Below are 17,829 nucleotides of genomic sequence, written 5' to 3' on the forward strand. Positions count from 1 at the left end.
TCGACGGCGTGCCTTCCTGCCCTGTACAATACCGACAAATCAGGATCGACAACCACGCACGGCGCTCCTATTCATGCCATCGGTGGAAGCATCAAGCGGCTTCTACGTAGGAACCGTAGCACAACCTCAAGCAACAAAGGAGGACGTACAGTGCTATGCATTAATTGGCTTGTATATATGGGAGTATATATATACACGCTCAGCATGCATGCATGGAGAGGTCGCAAGCACAAACACGCCCCGTGGCTTGTTGACAAGCTAAGTCCTATTCCTTTCTTCCAATTTAGTACTGTATTGCATGTTTATGTCTCTGTGTATCTACATACGCTTCTATGGTTATTCATAGCAGCGATCATCCTCATCTTCCATCACGACTCATCGAACCTCACCCTCGACTACCACTATAAGTCCTCTGCGTAGACGCGAGCTGGATATTATATACGCCGATTACTCTACTCCACCGGCTATTAAAGTGCCATGTCACATCGTCTCTCTGACCAGATTGAATGCGACTACGACAACGATCTCTCTATATCTAATCTGTCTAAGGCCGACTAGTGGCATAAGGACGACGTCGCTCGTACTACTCGTTCTGATCGCCTGCCGCGTCGCAAGGATCACCGTGTAGAACGACGCTATGACGACTGCAACCGCTACCATGACGACAGGCTGAAAAGCTCGAGGGCCGGGCAATTTCGTCGATGCCGACCAAATAACGTCATACGCCACCAATCAGACATTTTGACTAAAGCTAAGTACATCTACTATATCTGCATTTAATACAGCTTTCTCCAATTATTTTCTACGAGTTTTCGCCATGCTTCTTCAATTATTATTTCTTCGGTTATTTTCTATAATTAAATGTCTCCACGTTTAATATCTCCGTGTTTAAGATGTTCCATAATGCAATATCTGACCAGTTGATCGGACTGTTCGGCGCTCACTTCTACTCGGCGCTCACTTCGCCAACCAACTGGTCGGATTGCCTGTCGCTTCATCGTTAGCTACGCTTAGGGAGAACCAGATGGGAATTTTCCATCATCATCACCATCTGCGGCGACAACCCGGCTCCATGAGACGGTGATCTCAACTCAAGGTTTCGAGGCTCATCGCTCTTCGTAAGAGTTCTCCGGAGGTCCAACGCTGCGCTTCGTCGGCACCAATCAAGGAGACGGATACATGCAGCAAGCCAGCAGCATGCAGGTCAACTTCAAGAATTCGGCTGCATCACCCGATATCGACTCGTCATCATCCTTCGGCGGCGCTCGTCAGCCCTCATCGACGGCTCGCGTGGTCCTCGCTATCGACTCGATATTATGAGGCAACTCACGGCGACGCATTGTGATTTTCACTAAGATCAACATCAACAAGCAAACGACGACATATTATTTATAATACCATGCAAGATAAGTAAACAAACCATCACGATGTTTTGACTGCATCTACATACAGCCTCGAGCATGTATGCAAGAAATAAATTCCCTTGCTACCAATCTACACTCACAAAACGTGACTCCAACGTTATCAATACAAATGAGCGAAGTAATGGTTTTTTCCATTGAATATTCTAACATATATATAACTTTGTCTACCTTGATAACTGTCAACAGCAACGACAGCCCTGTGCCTTCTCCATTTATTTTCTATATTTTTTCTTAAATTACTTATTTCTCCATGCTAAACATCTTTAAGATGGCGTATACTATCACCATTCAAATCAGACTGCGCCATTGCCTCAGTCGGACACGCTCAAGGGCTTCGTCTCCCCACGCAAATTGACTCCGTCAGGCTCCAATTACGCTTGTTTGCCTACGACTCTGCGTAGCCGCTATGCTGTCGTGTCGCCGAGCCGTCGAGCCACCGAGCCGCTCGAGCTGTCGAGCCGCCAAGCCGCCGTGCCACTTGAGCTGCCGAGCCGCCAAGCGAGGTCTCCATATTTTGCCACAGTCTCCAAATTTCGCCACGGTCTCCAAATTTCGCCATGGTCTCCAAATTTCGCCAGGTCGCTAAATTTTGCCACGGTCTCCAAATTTCGCTACGGTCTCCATATTTCGCCACGGTCTCCACATTTCGCCATTGTTCTCCAATGTTCTCCAATGTTCGCCATAGTATAGTGCTAAGCACTCTTCAAATTTTACTCCAATGTTCAGTGCTAAACATGGGGATTTCATTCTTTTTACAAATATGAACAAACTTCAAATAAACATAAACTGCTCTGCGGGGTATAAAATTCACTGATACATTGCTCCCGATAAACTCCGCTCTATTTTCTTCATCACCGAGTTTATATATTTTATTTTTAAATTATGTACTTCCCGTCCTACATATTTGTATTGCAGGATCATCGTCTGGGTGGTCGCACCATCTGGCCTTCGGATTTCTCCGTCGATCAACTGGTTGGACCACTAGATTCATGACTTCGCCGCCGACCAGTTGGTTGGACCTTTCGGCATTCACTTCTACTCGGCGCTCACTTCGTCGCCGACCAATTGGTTGGGCTGCTCGGTACTTGATTCTTCGCCAACCAACTGATCGAATTGTCTGTCATTTTCATCGTTAGTTACGCTGGGGCTCGCCAGCTAAGTTGGGGACTTCGTCTACCGATTCGCTTGTTGGCTTACTACGTTTTGCCGCTGCTGCATGTCAAGGTTTTCCATGTTGTCCAGATCAGGGTGGTGATCTTGGGCGGCACGTCAGGGGCTTTGATAAGTATATATATATCGCAGCAATCTAGTGCTTAGCACTTTCCGTTTTCTCCACGTTTTACCGCCGGCACGAGAGCTAGCGCGGCTGCCGGGGGCGCTCGCAGGCGCATTCTTGGCCCGGCGTGGGCCGCGGGGGAGGGGCGCGGGCCACCAGGAGAGGCCACCCTGGGGGCGTAGGCCGATGTGATGGACGTCGCCGTGAGTAAGAGCACATCATCAGTGGTGATGGCGCACCGGATCTGGTCGAGGTTGACGACGATGGCGCGCTCGCGGCCCAGGACCATGGACGGGTACACGAAGAGCGGGTCGAGCAGGCGGAGGTCCCGCGTAGGGAGGTCGCAGCGCCACATAATGGTGGCCTTGTCGATCTCCAGCGTCTGCACGGAGGCTGTGGCAGCCTCGACGGATCCAACTGCGCGTGCTGCCGCCCTGCTTCTTCAGGTTGGGGACGTCGAGTCCCCCCGGGAACGGTGGCCGGCGGACCCCAGGGGCGCGAACAGGAGCGCGGGAGAGGAGGCCAACGCGACGTGGGACGGGTACGCGCGGTAGAGGAGCGGTTGTTTGACGGAGTCCCCGACAGCGGCCCCGGTGGCGGCCATGGCGCCGTCGTCGCGGCCTTTGTTGCGATGCGCAGGAAGCAAGAAAAAGAAAAGGCTAAGGGTATTATAGTAATTGTTCCTACTGAAGTTGTTTTGATCTGCCATGTGAAGCTATTTTGCCAAACATTTTTTTTAAAAACAGTTCAACTTCGTACCAAGAGCTGCTCATAAAGCCATTTTTAAAAAAAAACAACTTTATCAGTGAAGCTGAGTTATGGGCCCATATTGTACCCGGCTACATCAGTTTACAATACCATGTCGGCGTGTCGTCCTACATATGTGAAAACTAAAAAGAATGTATGTAGTAGAGAGCTACTATAGAACTGTCCAAACTACTGTGTTATCATGATTTGGCTCACTCCTGAATAGTACATGAAAAGTATTTCGTGACAGCTTGAGAACAAACTAACCGTACAAGCAGCAGTCTGGTGCACCGTGCACGTATATACGACCCCGTTCGGTTGACCTCATATTCGATAGTTGAAATAATATTTTTTTCTCATAACAATTCAGTCAGAACCGTGTTTTCAGTCAGTTTCACCTGAAATTCTGGTAGTAGTTGAAACAGTATTTTTCTCTCGTAACATATCCGTGTTTTTCAATCAGTTTCGCGTGAAATTCTGGCAGCCGATATGTTGCCTCGATATCGATCGGCGATTGGTGAAACGTGCACATGCATGCACAGTAGGCCATAGGCCCGCCGTCCGCCACCTTGCGATTTGGACGCACGTCGGTGGTCACGTCCCGGCCGGGCCAAAGAATTTTGGTGCTGGGAAGAATTTAGGAAGAATACAAAGAAATTTAAAGAAATTTATAAGAGAAAAATATTATTCTAAATAAAAAAAAAGCGGATCAAATTGAATTTAACAGCACATAAACGGCGCCTTTTACGTTCGACACAGAAAGCAAGGCCGGAGGAACGCCAGATCCGATCAGAGCGCACCCAGGGATCCATTGCCTCTCCAATCCACCACCAAGCTCTGCGCCTTCCCTGTCCCTTTGCTCCCTGCGAGTATCCTATTACGCCTGTTGGTACATGTAAACTGCACGACGGAGTACATGTGAGCCGTGCGTTCAAAGCTACTAGTAGTACCAGCACTTGCGGTCTCACTGTCCCCCACTTTGCCACTTCGCGCGGTGAGCTCCAGGGACCAGGAAAAGCAACTCAGCCCTTGTTTAGTTGCTACCCAATTTCGAAAAAGTTGCTACAGTATTTGTCACATCGAATATTTGCGGCTCATGCATGGAGCATTAAATGTAGACGAAAAGAAAAACTAATTGCACAGTTTGGTGGGAAATTGCGAGACGAACGTTTTAAGCCTAATTAGTCAATGTTTGGACACTATTTGCCAAATAAAAACGAAGATGCTACAATAGATCCAAAATCCAAATTTCGCGAACTAAACAAGGCCTCACACTCACACTCACACTCACACTCACACTCACACTCACTCGGCTCGGCAATGGCATACGAGAGTTGAGCCCTGCCCCTACTGTTACAATTCCAAGGTTAGATCTCGGAGCCGCAAGTTAAAAGCACCAAAGATAACCTTTTAGTTCTCCTTAATTATTGTACTGATTTGAAAAATTTCGACATATATTGTTATAGTTAGTATCAAATAACATGATTGTATAGAGAAAAAGGCTAGACATGATGACCATACTTACAGATGGATCTCGACTAGAGACAGCGGTATAATATTAGGGTCACATCAGCGGCGGATCCCGGAAAAAATTTAGAGGGGGTTGAACAAAAGTGCAATAGCAATATACCTCCGACTGCTGCTCAATCTTAAATCTTAACCCCTCCTACACAATAAAACTTTGCCTAAAAATTTATGGAGGCTCCAGAGCTATGGCATCAGTAGGGGCTCGAGCCCCCTCCCAGCCCATCGTTGAAGCCGCTCCTGGGTCACATCACAAAGATCCAAAAATGATTCATAGACAATCATCATTAATAATGAATGTACAACTATTGTGATCGGGCATGGAGAACATTATTGTAAATTGTTTTACATATTATTTAATTTAAAGTATAAACGAAATGAATCATGTAAACATACTTAACGTGCATACAGCTCTAGAAAATCCACATGTTTGCTAAAGATAAAGCTCCGTCAAACAGAATCATGTATTCAGTTCGTGACTCCATCAGTAAAATACTAAATCATATCAAACACTTTGTACCATCGGTTGTTTTATTAATGTCAATGTTGTTTAGTAGATTACTATTTTAGATCAGCGTTCTTGGGCCACACACCAAAAAAGTATATTCTACACTCAGGTTAAAGATAGTAGTATTTCGATACAGCTCAATTTTTATATACTAATTTTTTTATATATTTGTAAGTACATTAAACATACTAGGTACTAATTATACAACACACGTGAAAAGGAGAACAGTTTGGCACGTTATATTTCTATACTTGACATGTTCAACACGATCTCAAAATACACAAGTTTAACTAGCAAAGTCTGCTAGAAACATTACTAATGCAATAATGCATAATTCCTCCGTTTTAAATTATAAGTCACTTTGACTTTTTGTTCACTATTTTGCTAATATCTAGATACATCGTAAAATGAATTTATCAAATAAGTTAAAATGACTTATAATTTGGAACTGAGGGAGTAGTAAATATATATACTTTATGAAATCACATTTCGAAACAAATATACTCATAGTATTCTGAAACACCTAAGATCAACACATGAAAATTAATTTGCGACGAAGTTTTGAATGGTTGGCTAAAATCACTTTTGTTTCTAGAGAGTGTATTAAAAAAGTTTCATAGCGAATTCTATGGCTAAGCGGTTGGATAAGGGAAGAATGTGTATACCCCCACAGTATAAAATACAACGTTGAATATTTTCACCCTTGCCCAAGAGTCGATAGAGAGGGACAACGGTAATATTAATAATTGGTTAAAGAAATGTTCGCTGGTACCCCCATGCCCCATGGTTGAACTTGAACACGAGAGCAGAGGGAGAGGCAGTCGGGTTGGTTGAGAGTGCTGACGGCGCGGCGGACGTGCTCGCCTCTCCTCCGGCTCTCCCCCTCCGCATGCCATTCCTGGCAACGCATTACCGGTATTTTTAGCCGCCGGAGGAGAAAACCAGAGCTCCTGGCCGTTCCTCTCTCCCTCCTCACGGGCGGGCTCCGTCTGACTGTTCCGTCCATCCACCGCCCGGGTCGTCGTCTCCCGTCTAGATCCCTCTCCTGCAAGGTTTCTCCGCGGTATGCTCGGTTCTTTGTGGTTTCCCTTTCGGAATGTGCTGGTGCGGTGATGGTGTTTTGATTTGTGTTCGTCGCTTTGGTGGATCTGGTCGTGCGCAGAGTGGGCGGAGAAGATGATGGGCGGGTTCCTCTCCAGGGTCCTCCTGTAAGCGCTCTCTTGCTCCGAATCTTGTACCGTGTTCTTTGTAGATTGACATTTTGAGGTTGGAGCCTTATCAGAGGCACGAGTGTTCGGGTTTTAAATTTGTTTCCTTGAAATGGGGATTTGTGTGTACCCATTTGGAGAGTTCGGTCTTTCTCTTGGATTAACTTCATCCTTAACCTTAATATACTGCTTTCTTCAAAAAAAAAAAAAAAAAGAGGAGATGCGTTCCTTATTGTCGATTTGTCCACCTTCTTCTTCGCCGGAAAATAAGGCTGAGAACACGCAACCATTCAAAAGTATTTTATTGTTCTCGAGGAGCATGGGACCAAGTTTTCAATGCATTGCACAACGGTCAAAGGTTCTGTTCGTTTATTCTTCCGGTCCGACTCATTCTTTTTGAAGATGATGTTCTAATAATCATATTTCTTCAAATGCTTAAGATCGGAGAATACTGTAGATATGTCGAATTGCTATGCTCTTTTTATCTTTGACCTGCTTCATCAAGAATTAGATTTGATCCTGTTCATCTGTGTGTTGATGAATTATCTACCTTTTTGCTGTAAGCGCATCTAAAATGTCAGTCTATTGGAAGATACTTTGATACTAAAACCATGCGTCTTTAAATTGTCAGCTTTTCTTTTTGTGGTTTATTACTTAATAAACGGAAAAATAAAAATAAATAGTGTTTTACTGAAATGTCAACTCACTATGAGAAAGAACAGGCTTTTGTCACAATATACAAGTGCTAACATGCCATTTATCTTCATTTGATATGTCAATTTCCTGTAGGTTGGCTTTTGGCTATGCCTATCCTGCCTATGAATGCTACAAGACTGTTGAACTGAACAAACCAGAGATTGAGCAGCTCATATTTTGGTGTCAGTATTGGTAAGGTGTTTCAATAAAGAGTTATTATGTGATCGTAATGTTGACTTCCATGAACAATCTGCCAAATTTAGTTTTGTTTCCTGTGTCTAGGATTTTAGTTGCCCTGTTGACAGTTTTGGAGAGATTTGGAGATTTTACAATATCATGGTGAGACTGCGCAAGGTTGTGATTTTCTTCAGTTCATTGACGAGACTCTTAACATTGTGTGCGCTCTTGTTGAAGGCTACCGCTTTACTCGGAAGCAAAGCTGATGTTCTTTGTATACTTGTGGTACCCTAAGACAAAGGTACTTAGTTTGTCCTTTGCTTCTATCTTACAGTTTTTTTTTTTTTTGGCACAGGACTGATGTGTGCTTTCATTACAGGGAACTACATATGTTTATGGGACTTTCTTTAAGCCATATATTTCTCAGCATGAGAATGAAATCGACCGGAATCTCCTTGAGCTGAGAGCTCGAGCCACCGATATGGTTGTCCTTTATTTCCAGAAGGCTGCTTCGGTAGGACAAAATACTTTCTTTGACGTTTTAAAATATGTTGCCGCCCAGTCACCTTCTCAGAAATCAAGGCAGCGCCCTCATCAGGTGTGGATCAAATGCACTATTACTCTTTTTTTGTCAAAAGTTTCCATTGCATGATTTGTTGTTCAGTGTCCATCATGTTTACACAGATCCTCAAAAATTTTTTACTGTTGTTCTATGATGCAATATTGACCATGATGTTATACTAAGTTTAGCAGCTATGTTGTTGAAAGATGCATTTGCTACTGCTTCCAAGTGGTATTGTTTAAGCAGCTACTGCTTCCAAGTGGTGTTGTCAAAAACGCGGGAAAGCTGCGTTCATTTCATTAAGAGAGAAAGTAGTACATAGGGAGAGACTACAAACACCCCCTCCCTGGAACACGCTCACACACACCCCAAATTAGAAAGTTTTAAGTGCTCGCCAGTTTTTATTATGACTAAACCACCACAACAGACTAAGCGGCCAGGGCGATTGACCAAAGGAGGAACTCCTGGAGCGCATGGGCCCATGCTAAACACCAAATGCTACTTTCATTAGCAACTGTCTTCAGGGTCACCGATATGTATGTACATATTTGGAACATATCATAAACTGTGACAGCATGTCAGCATCCTTGAGTTTTATGTATTTTGGTATCTTGAACCTTCCAAAAACAAACCGATTTGCTGATATTTCATCCAAAGGATATCACAAACGCTATGTATTTTGGTATCTTGAACCTTCCAAAAACAAACCCATTAGCTGATATTTCATCCAAAGGAGATCACAAACACCATAACACATATACACTTGTACTGAATACCTGCTAAATAAGCAAGGCACTTATGGTCGTTTGCTTCCTTTTTGTCTTGCTTAACTCGGTAGGTTCATAGTGCAAATTGTCCAGTGACGCTGCCAGCACCATTCTTAGCACCATTCTTTTCTTGAGAGAGAGGTAGTATGACTCTTATGTTGGATGGCTGAGAGAATACTCAGGATAAAAGGGCAGACCCAGTGCCGGAGGCTCCCACATGAGTGGGGTCTGGGGAAGAGAAAATCCGAGGCAAGCCTTCCCCCACAAAATCTGCGGAGAGGCTGCTTCGAACCCGTGACCTAGTGACTCTGTCATGTGGGGCACGGCGTACGCGAGACGCCGCAGGGCGCGCGACGTCCGCAGAGCAGCGGAGCGGGCCGCGGAGCGCGAGGAGCGCGCGCGCGACGCAGCGGCCGCGGCCACCGCGAACGCAGATGGCAGGGCCGATCCTAGTGGCTAGGAGGAGATTAGGCCCCAAAATTAGGAGTTTGTTTCCAAAATTAGTTGGTCGGTTGGCCCTTATATGCCTTGTACTCGGATTATGGAGGATTAAGCAAGATCAACTACCAATCTCCTTCTCTCCCTCTCGTGTTTAAGCCCAGGCGGCCGTGAGGGGTATAACCTCCGCTCTGGAAGACTCAGCCGGAGACTACGAGCTCCGTAGTCGAGGGCCTGCTACCTTGGATCACCGTGCCCTTGACAACCTGGTATCAAGGTCTCGACGATCCTCTCCCACCCGCTCCACGCAATCCTCTACAGCCGCAGCCGCCCACCACCGCCCCAACTCCCCACCATCGCCCACCTCTGCCGCACCAGCACCCACCATGGCCGACCCGACCCTTGCCGACATCCTGGAATCCCTGAAGACCCTCTCCGCCGATATGGCCACCATGAAGGCCGACATGGCGGTGATGAAGAAGGAGAAGTCCGCGTCGTCGTCCGGCGGTGGCGGTGAGCGCCACCCGGAGGGACCGCTCCCGGATCATCCGCCCAAGCACAAGAAGTGGGATTTTCCCCGCTTCGACGGCACGACTGATCCTATGCTTTTCCTCAACAAGTGCGACTCGTATTTCCGCCAGCATCGTACCATGGCGGAAGAGCACGTGTGGATGGTGTCCTACCACCTGGACGACGTCGCGCAGCTATGGTACACGCAGCTCCAGGAGGACGAGGGTACGCCGACCTGGGGGCGATTCAAGGAACTCCTGAACCTTCGGTTCGGGCCTCCTCTTCGATCAGCACCGTTGTTTGAGCTCGCGGAATGCCGGCGCACCGGGACCGTGGAGGAGTACGCCAACCGCTTCCAGGCCCTCCTGCCTAGAGCGGGCCGTCTGGACGAGGCGCAGCGCGTCCAGCTCTTCACCGGCGGACTCCTGCCGCCGCTCAGCCATGCCTTCCGCATCCACAACCCGGAGTCCCTCGCGGCGGCCATGAGTTTGGCAAGGCAGGTGGAGCTGATGGAGGCCGACCGGCCGCCGCCTCCCCCGCCTCGGGCTCCCCAGTGCGGTATCATTCCCGCGCCCGCGGCGAGGCCCGCGCTCCCAGCGCCGCCGCCCCTGCTCGCGCTCCCTCCCCCCAGCGGCTGCCCAGCAGGGCCGTGGCGAGGGTAATCAGCGGCGCCTCACCCAGGAGGAGATGGCGGAACGGCGTCGCCAAGGGCTCTGCTTTAACTGTAATGAAAAGTATTCGCGTGGCCATAACAGGTTCTGCAAGCGCATCTTCTTCCTCGAGGGCGTGGTGATCGACGACGAGGGGGCGGACGCTGCGGCCGAGATCGGGGACTCGGAAGCCCCCGTCTTCTCCTTACACGCGGTCGCCGGCGTGCCCTACGGCGGCACGATGCAGCTCGCCGTCGTCGTGGGTGCCGCCTCACTCGTCGCCCTCCTCGACAGCGGCTCGACCCACAACTTCATCTCCGCCGGGGCAGCGGCACGCACAGGGCTTAGGGTGGAGCCCCGACCTCGGCTCACCGCCGTCGTGGCCAACGGCGAGCGGGTCTCGTGCCCCGGGGTTATCCGCGCGGCCCCAGTCACCATCGCCGGCACCATCTTCAACATCGATCTGTTTGTCACGCCACTTGCAGGTTTCGATGTGGTGCTCGGTACTCAGTGGTTGGCCACCCTCGGGCCGGTGGTCTGGGACTTCGCAGCGCCCTCCATGGCGTTTCAACTCCACGGGCGCCCCGTACACTGGACCGGCGTGCCGATCGCCACCGCGCTGCAGCTCCACTCCACCATGGCCAGCGCGCCGCTCCTCGGTGAGCTGCTGGCCACATTCGAGGACGTCTTCGCCGAGCCCACGGGACTACCACCGCCCCGCGCCCGCGACCACAGCATCACCCTCAAGCCGGACGCAGCGCCGGTGGCAATCCGCCCGTACCGGTACCCGGCGGCGCACAAGGACGAGCTGGAGCGCCAATGCTCCGCTATGATCCAACAGGGCATCGTCCGCCGCAGCGACTCGGCGTTCTCGTCACCGGTCCTCCTCGTCAAGAAGGCGGATAGCTCATGGCGCTTCTGCGTCGACTACCGCGCCTTGAACGCCCTCACCGTCAAAGATGCGTTTCCCATACCCGTCGTCGACGAGCTTCTTGATGAACTCCACGGGGCGCGCTTCTTCACCAAACTCGACCTGCGGTCGGGGTACCATCAGGTACGGATGCGGCCGGAGGACATTCACAAAACGGCGTTCTGTACCCATGACGGCCTGTACGAGTTCCTGGTGATGCCGTTCGGGCTGTGCAACGCCCCGGCGACTTTCCAGGCACTCATGAACGACGTGCTGCGCGCCCACCTCCGCCGGTTCGTCCTTGTTTTCTTCGACGACATCCTGATTTACAGCAGGAGCTGGGCCGACCACCTGCAACATCTCCGCGTCGTCCTGACCCTCCTACGCCAACACCGCCTCTTTGTCAAGAGGTCCAAGTGTTCGTTCGGCGTCGACTCCGTCGGCTACCTCGGCCACATCATCTCGACGTCCGGAGTGGCCATGGACCCCGCCAAGGTCCAAGCCATCCATGAGTGGCCGCAGCCCCGCTCGGCGCGCGCGGTGCGCGGTTTCCTGGGCCTTGCAGGCTACTACAGGAAGTTCGTCCACAACTTCGGCTCCATCGCTGCCCCCCTCACTGCACTTCTGAAGAAGGAAGGATTCTCATGGAACGACGACGCCGACGCGGCTTTCCTCGCCCTCAAAGGGGCCGTGACCTCGGCGCCGGTGCTGGCGCTCCCGGACTTCACCAAGCCCTTCATCGTGGAGTGTGATGCATCCACGTACGGTTTCGGGGCGGTGCTCATCCAGGAGGGCCACCCGATTGCTTTCTTCAGTCGGCCGGTGGCTCCCCGCCATCGCTCGCTGGCAGCTTACGAGCGGGAGCTGATCGGCCTCGTCCTAGCCGTCCGCCACTGGCGTCCGTACCTCTGGGGGCGCCGCTTCTTCGTCAAGACGGACTACTACAGCCTCAAGTACCTCCTCGACCAGCGCCTCGCCACGATCCCACAACATCACTGGGTTGGCAAGCTGTTGGGCTTCGACTTCACCGTGGAGTACAAGGCCGGCGCGACGAACACGGTGGCTGACGCTCTCTCCCGACGGGACACCGATGAAGCCGCTGTGGGCGTGCTCCTGGCGGTCTCGGGCCCCCGGTTCGACTTCATCAGCCGCCTCCGCCACGCACAAGCCACGGACCCGGCCCTGGTGGCCGTGCACGACGAGCTCGCCGCGGGCACCCGGACTGCGCCGTGGGCGATCACCGACGGCCTCGTCACCTTCGATGGCCGGCTGTACATACCGCCGTCGTCACCGCTGCTGCAGGAGATCGTGGCTGCCATCCACGACGACGGCCACGAGGGGGTCCAGCGTACGCTGCATCATCTTCGCCGTGACTTTCACTTTCCCAATATGCGTCGGTGTGTGCAGGACTTTGTGCGGGCATGCCTCACTTGCCAGCGGTACAAGACGGAGCACCTCCACCTCGTCGGCCTCCTCTTACCGCTGCCAGTTCCCACCGCGGTCTGGGCCGACATTGGCCTCGATTTCGTGGAAGCTTTGCCGCGGGTGAACGGCAAATCGGTGATCCTCTCCGTCGTCGACTGCTTCAGCAAATACTGCCACTTCATCCCCCTGGCGCACCCGTACACCGCCGAGACCGTGGCCCAGGCGTTCTTCAACGACATCGTGCGCCTGCACGGCATGCCGCAATCCATCGTCTCCGACCGCGACCCGGTGTTCACCTCGCTGTTTTGGCGCGAGCTGATGCGGCTTATGGGCACCAAGCTGCACATGTCGTCCGCCTTCCACCCTCAGTCTGACGGTCAGACGGAGTCCGCTAACCGCGTCATCGTAATGTACCTTAGGTGTTTCACAGGTGATCGACCTAGACAGTGGCTGCGGTGGCTTCCCTGGGCCGAGTACGTGTACAACACGGCCTACCAGACCTCACTCCGGGAGACGCCGTTCCGCGTGGTCTACGGCCGTGACCCGCCCACCCTCCGCTCATACGAGCCTGGGGAGACTCGGGTAGCTGCTCTGGCTCGCGACATGGAGGAGCGTTCCGCCTTCCTCGCCGACGTCCACTACCGCCTGGAGCAGGTGCATAAGCGCCACTACGACCGTCGCCATCGCCATGTGTCCTACCAAGTGGGCGATTGGGCGCTGCTTCGCCTCCGTCAGCGCACCATGTCTTCCCTGCCGCAAGCTACCACGGGCAAGCTGAAGCCACGCTACATCGGGCCGTATCGCGTTGAGGAGCTGATCAACGACGTCGCGGTTCGCCTGGATCTTCCTCCACAGGCGCGCATCCACGACGTCTTTCATGTCAGCGTCCTGAAGAAGTTCGTCGGCACGCCTCCGTCGACTCCACCAGCCTTGCCGCCCCTCCATCATGGAGTGGTGACCCCGGAGCCTGTTCGGGTGGAGCGCACTCGCCTGGCGCGCGGAGTACGCCAGCTGCTCGTTCATTGGCGTGGCGAACCACCGGAGTCTGCAACTTGGGAGGACCTCGATGCCTTCCGCGAGTAGTTCCCACTCTTCCAGCTCGAGGACGAGTTGCTTCGCGATGAGGGGAGAGATGTCATGTGGGGCACGGCGTACGCGAGACGCCGCAGGGCGCGCGACGTCCGCAGAGCAGCGGAGCGGGCCGCGGAGCGCGAGGAGCGCGTGCGCGACGCAGCGGCCGTGGCCACCGCGAACGTAGATGGCAGGGCCGATCCTAGTGGCTAGGAGGAGATTAGGCCCCAAAATTAGGAGTTTGTTTCCAAAATTAGTTAGCCGGTTGGCCCTTATATGCCTTGTACTCGGATTATGGAGGATTAAGCAAGATCAACTACCAATCTCCTTCTCTCCCTCTCGTGTTTAAGCCCAGGCGGCCGTGAGGGGTATAACCTCCGCCCTGGAAGACTCAGCCGGAGACTACGAGCTCCGTAGTCGAGGGCTTGCTACCTTGGATCACCGTGCCCTTGACAGACTCAGTGAGACAGCTCTCACTACTGCACTGTCCTTCTAAGAGAATACTCAGGATAAACTCAGAAATTTGCTCCATGTAGGCATTCCTTCTGTATGCCATAGGAAGAGATGTAGTACAAGAAAGGTCTTCTAAATCAAAAGATGCATGATTGCTTGTAGATATTCTTTTTGGTGTATCCTTTAAGTCCGTCAGTTCAAAATAAGTCACAGAAATGTGTGCTCTGGTTTTACTGATGTGGTAGTGTTATCTTGTTACCCATGTTGAAATCATGCTTTGATGTCTTCCAGGAATCACAGCAACCACAACAGCAGCAACCACAGGTGCAGGTGCAGGTGCAACTGCAGCAGCCGCAACCTCAAAAACAAGCAGCACCTGTTATGCGCAGAGCAGCATCTATTGCTGCTCGGCAGGCAGCAATGGCACAGCAATCTCAGGAGACTAAACCCATTCCATCTTCGCCCAAGATCAAGCGTCAAACATCAGGGAAATCTGGTTCGGTGGCACCCACAAAGCATGCAGCAGCTGCATCCACACCAAAACCTGGCGGTAGCCCAAAGAAAGGTGAGGTCAAACCTGCTGCTGACCCAGTTCAAACTCCAGCCGCAAGTGCCGATTCATCAAAGTCCGAGCCTAGCGCCCCACCACTCCCTGAAGCCGAAGGAGTAGACAAGATGGCCATTGACGAGGTAAGTGGTGATGCTGCAGAGGGCGCAGAAGAGCTTGACCCTGCGCTCGAGGAGACGCCGATGGAGGAGACGATCCGTGTGACGCGCGCCAAGCTAAGGAGGCGCACGGCCGCTGAGGATCCTGCTGGGAATTAGCTGCAGGCCGTTGTTTTCCCTGCACATTGTGTTGATCTTTTTTTTTTTTTTGAGTTTTAGGCTGTCATGCTGTTTGGTGGAATGGAGATATGTTGTTGTTCACTTGGTTCTTGTGACACAGAGTTAATTATCTTATTTATGTGTTTTCTTAGTGCCTTTTTTCTGTGATTTCAGTTGTAAATAACACTTTCGCTATGCATGGCATGGGCAACGTATGCCTGTAATTGCAACATTATACACTTCAATCTGGTGACTCCCTGAGTATCTTCAAGATGTCATTCAACACAGTTTTCATCCGCTGGGGCAAACGAGAGCAGTTGTTTTTCTATCATTCTCTATGTACCAGTACTTTGTTTGAATCCTTGGGGCACGCTGCAGTTAGGCCTGTTTAGCAGTGCTCCTCTAGCTCCTCTACCGCTCGAAAAAAAATGTTTGGTGCAGCTCCTCTGAAGATGGGTATAGCTCCTCTACAGAAGCTGCTATTAGAGCAACTCCAAAAGTTCATCTAAAAATAGCTAGCCAAATTCTTTGTGTTTAGCCATTGTGTAAAATAGAAAAGTCATAAAAAAGAGGACTCTACAATAGCCTAGCTATTTTGGCTCTTCTATATTTGAAAACAAGCCACGTCAACATACCTGTCATCCAAATCCCAACCGATCCTAGTTTTGTGGCAACAATTAGATCCTGCGGACTGCTTCTCCCTCGCGAGAATAGGACTCCGTGGACTGCGTCTCTCCCGCGAGAATAGAACTCTGCGGCCTCTAGGTTTCGACTTCAGACTGGCGTTCCAGGTTTCGACTTCAGACTGCACCACGATACACTGATTCTGGCAGCGACGGACTGCTGCCTCCGCACGAGATCAGAGTTCCCCGCCATCTGTTCTATCATATGTTGCCCTGTTCTGTCAAGTAAGTTTTCAAACACTAAATTAGTTTCTTATATTTCAGAATAGAGATGCAAACACTGACGACCTTGAGATGTACGATGTTTATGCATGGTGTTCTGGTGTTAATTCTTGCTTGAAATATTTATTTAGGTCACATTATCTGATGAGCAGATTGAGGTTGTAACATTGCATGGGAAATGATTACCAGACATCTTATTTTTCAATCCTTGTGTAGGTGCTCGAACAAATTCCTGGGATTCTCCTAATCAAAGGTCTATAATGGATTTGGAAGATGTATTGAATGAAATGATGGATTCGTCGTTGTCGTTGTCGTCTTCGGATGATGACGATGAACTTTATATTGTGGCAGCACACAGTAGTGTCAGACATTGCAAATTCAGCATGCCATCGTGGTTCTATAGAGGGACATCATGTTTTGAATCGTGATAGGCAGTCGGGACACATCAGACTGTATGAAGATTATTTCTCAGATAATCCTACGTATGGGCCGAGCTATTTTAGGCGCATGCTAATTTTCTCATATTTTGTTCAATTATGTTTAGCGCATGCATTCAATTGTGGCTAATTTTATATCGGGTGCCACAGGTTTCGAATGTGACATCATGTATTTGTACGTATAATGAATGCTGTTGAGGAGTATGACGACTATTTTGTGTAGAAGAGGAATGCAGCCGGAACCCTAGGACTATCTTGTTTGTAGAAGGTGGTAGCGGCATTTCGGATGTTAGCTTATGGAGTAGTAGCTGATGCTATGGATGACTACATCCGTATTGGGGAGAGTACTCCTCTAGAAAGTCTTAGAAAGTTTGTCACAACTGTTGTTCAAGTATTTGGACCTGAATACTTGAGGTTGCTTAATGAGCATGATACTGCTAGATTACTTGCGAATTGGTGAGAGTAGAGGTTTTCCTGGCATGCTTGGCTTCCATTGAATGTATGCTAAGGAGCTAGAAGAATTGTCCTGTTGCATGGCAAGGTATGAATATGGGACATGAAAAGGAGCCTACAATTATACTAGAAGTTGTTGCTTCTAAAGATCTCTAGATTTGGCATGCATTCTTTGGGATGCCAGGTTCATACAATGATATAAATGTTCTTCAAAGATCTCCTATATTTGCAAGGCTTGCTGAAGGTCAAGGGCCGCAGGTAAATTATACCATTAATGGAAATGATTATATGTGGTAGAACCGCCTAATTTAATGCCTCTCAGGAGTACTTGTCTTCCATTAGACACTAAGTACTCAAGGGAGGACACCAAATTATGCAGTTTCCGTCGAGCACACCCTAAGGGAGAACCCAAAAATCCATATTTTTTCATCAAGATCACAAATGAGATAATAAAGCTTATAATATTTTAGCAATTTCTTACATCACTTTTATACAACATCAGAGTATAATATTTAGAAAAAAGTCTATTTTTGGCCCGTCCAACTATGGCTGCAGTTTTGTTCTAGCCCTCTAACTCGAAAATAAGACACGCGCAGTCCCTTAACTCTCAAAACTGGTTAAAATTGACCCTCGCACCCATTCGGACCATGGTTTCCGCACTAGTAAACCCGCCACGACCCCGTCTGTCGGGCCTTTCCCTCTCACCGCCAGGTTGGAATCTGCCTAGTCATCCCCCTCCCTCTCTTCACAGGCCCCGCCTGTCATGCCTTTCCCCCAACCTCCCGCCCTGTACAGGCTACGCGCTCGCGCGTGCGGGTGCGTGCACCAGGGAGTGGCAGCAGGGGCACCCATGGCCTGCCTCG

The 17,829-nt window shown here is 50.2% G+C and overlaps 1 protein-coding gene across 1 annotated transcript; it reads left to right on the plus strand.

Annotated features, from left to right (window-relative positions):
• Positions 1 to 6,313: 6,313 nt before the first annotated feature.
• On the plus strand, positions 6,314 to 15,459 carry LOC136534447 (putative HVA22-like protein g). The gene is made up of 7 exons (XM_066526881.1): positions 6,314 to 6,542; positions 6,642 to 6,687; positions 7,477 to 7,575; positions 7,666 to 7,722; positions 7,798 to 7,861; positions 7,940 to 8,158; positions 14,638 to 15,459. The coding sequence occupies exons 2-7, from the start codon at positions 6,656 to 6,658 to the stop codon at positions 15,169 to 15,171; spliced, it is 1,005 nt and encodes a 334-aa protein (XP_066382978.1). The 5' UTR covers positions 6,314 to 6,542; positions 6,642 to 6,655; the 3' UTR covers positions 15,172 to 15,459.
• The last annotated feature ends 2,370 nt before the right edge of the window (positions 15,460 to 17,829 follow it).

This window comes from Miscanthus floridulus, chromosome 2 (assembly GCF_019320115.1).
Source record: "Miscanthus floridulus cultivar M001 chromosome 2, ASM1932011v1, whole genome shotgun sequence".
Taxonomy (NCBI): Eukaryota; Viridiplantae; Streptophyta; class Magnoliopsida; order Poales; family Poaceae; genus Miscanthus; species Miscanthus floridulus.

Coding starts and splice junctions, on each gene's coding strand:
- LOC136534447 (XM_066526881.1), top strand. CDS start 6,656: ATGATGGGCGGGTTCCTCTCCAGGGTCCTCCT. Junction 7,576..7,665: donor ATATTTTGGTGTCAGTATTG/GTAAGGTGTTTC, acceptor TCCTGTGTCTAG/GATTTTAGTTGCCCTGTTGA. Junction 7,723..7,797: donor GGAGATTTTACAATATCATG/GTGAGACTGCGC, acceptor CTCTTGTTGAAG/GCTACCGCTTTACTCGGAAG.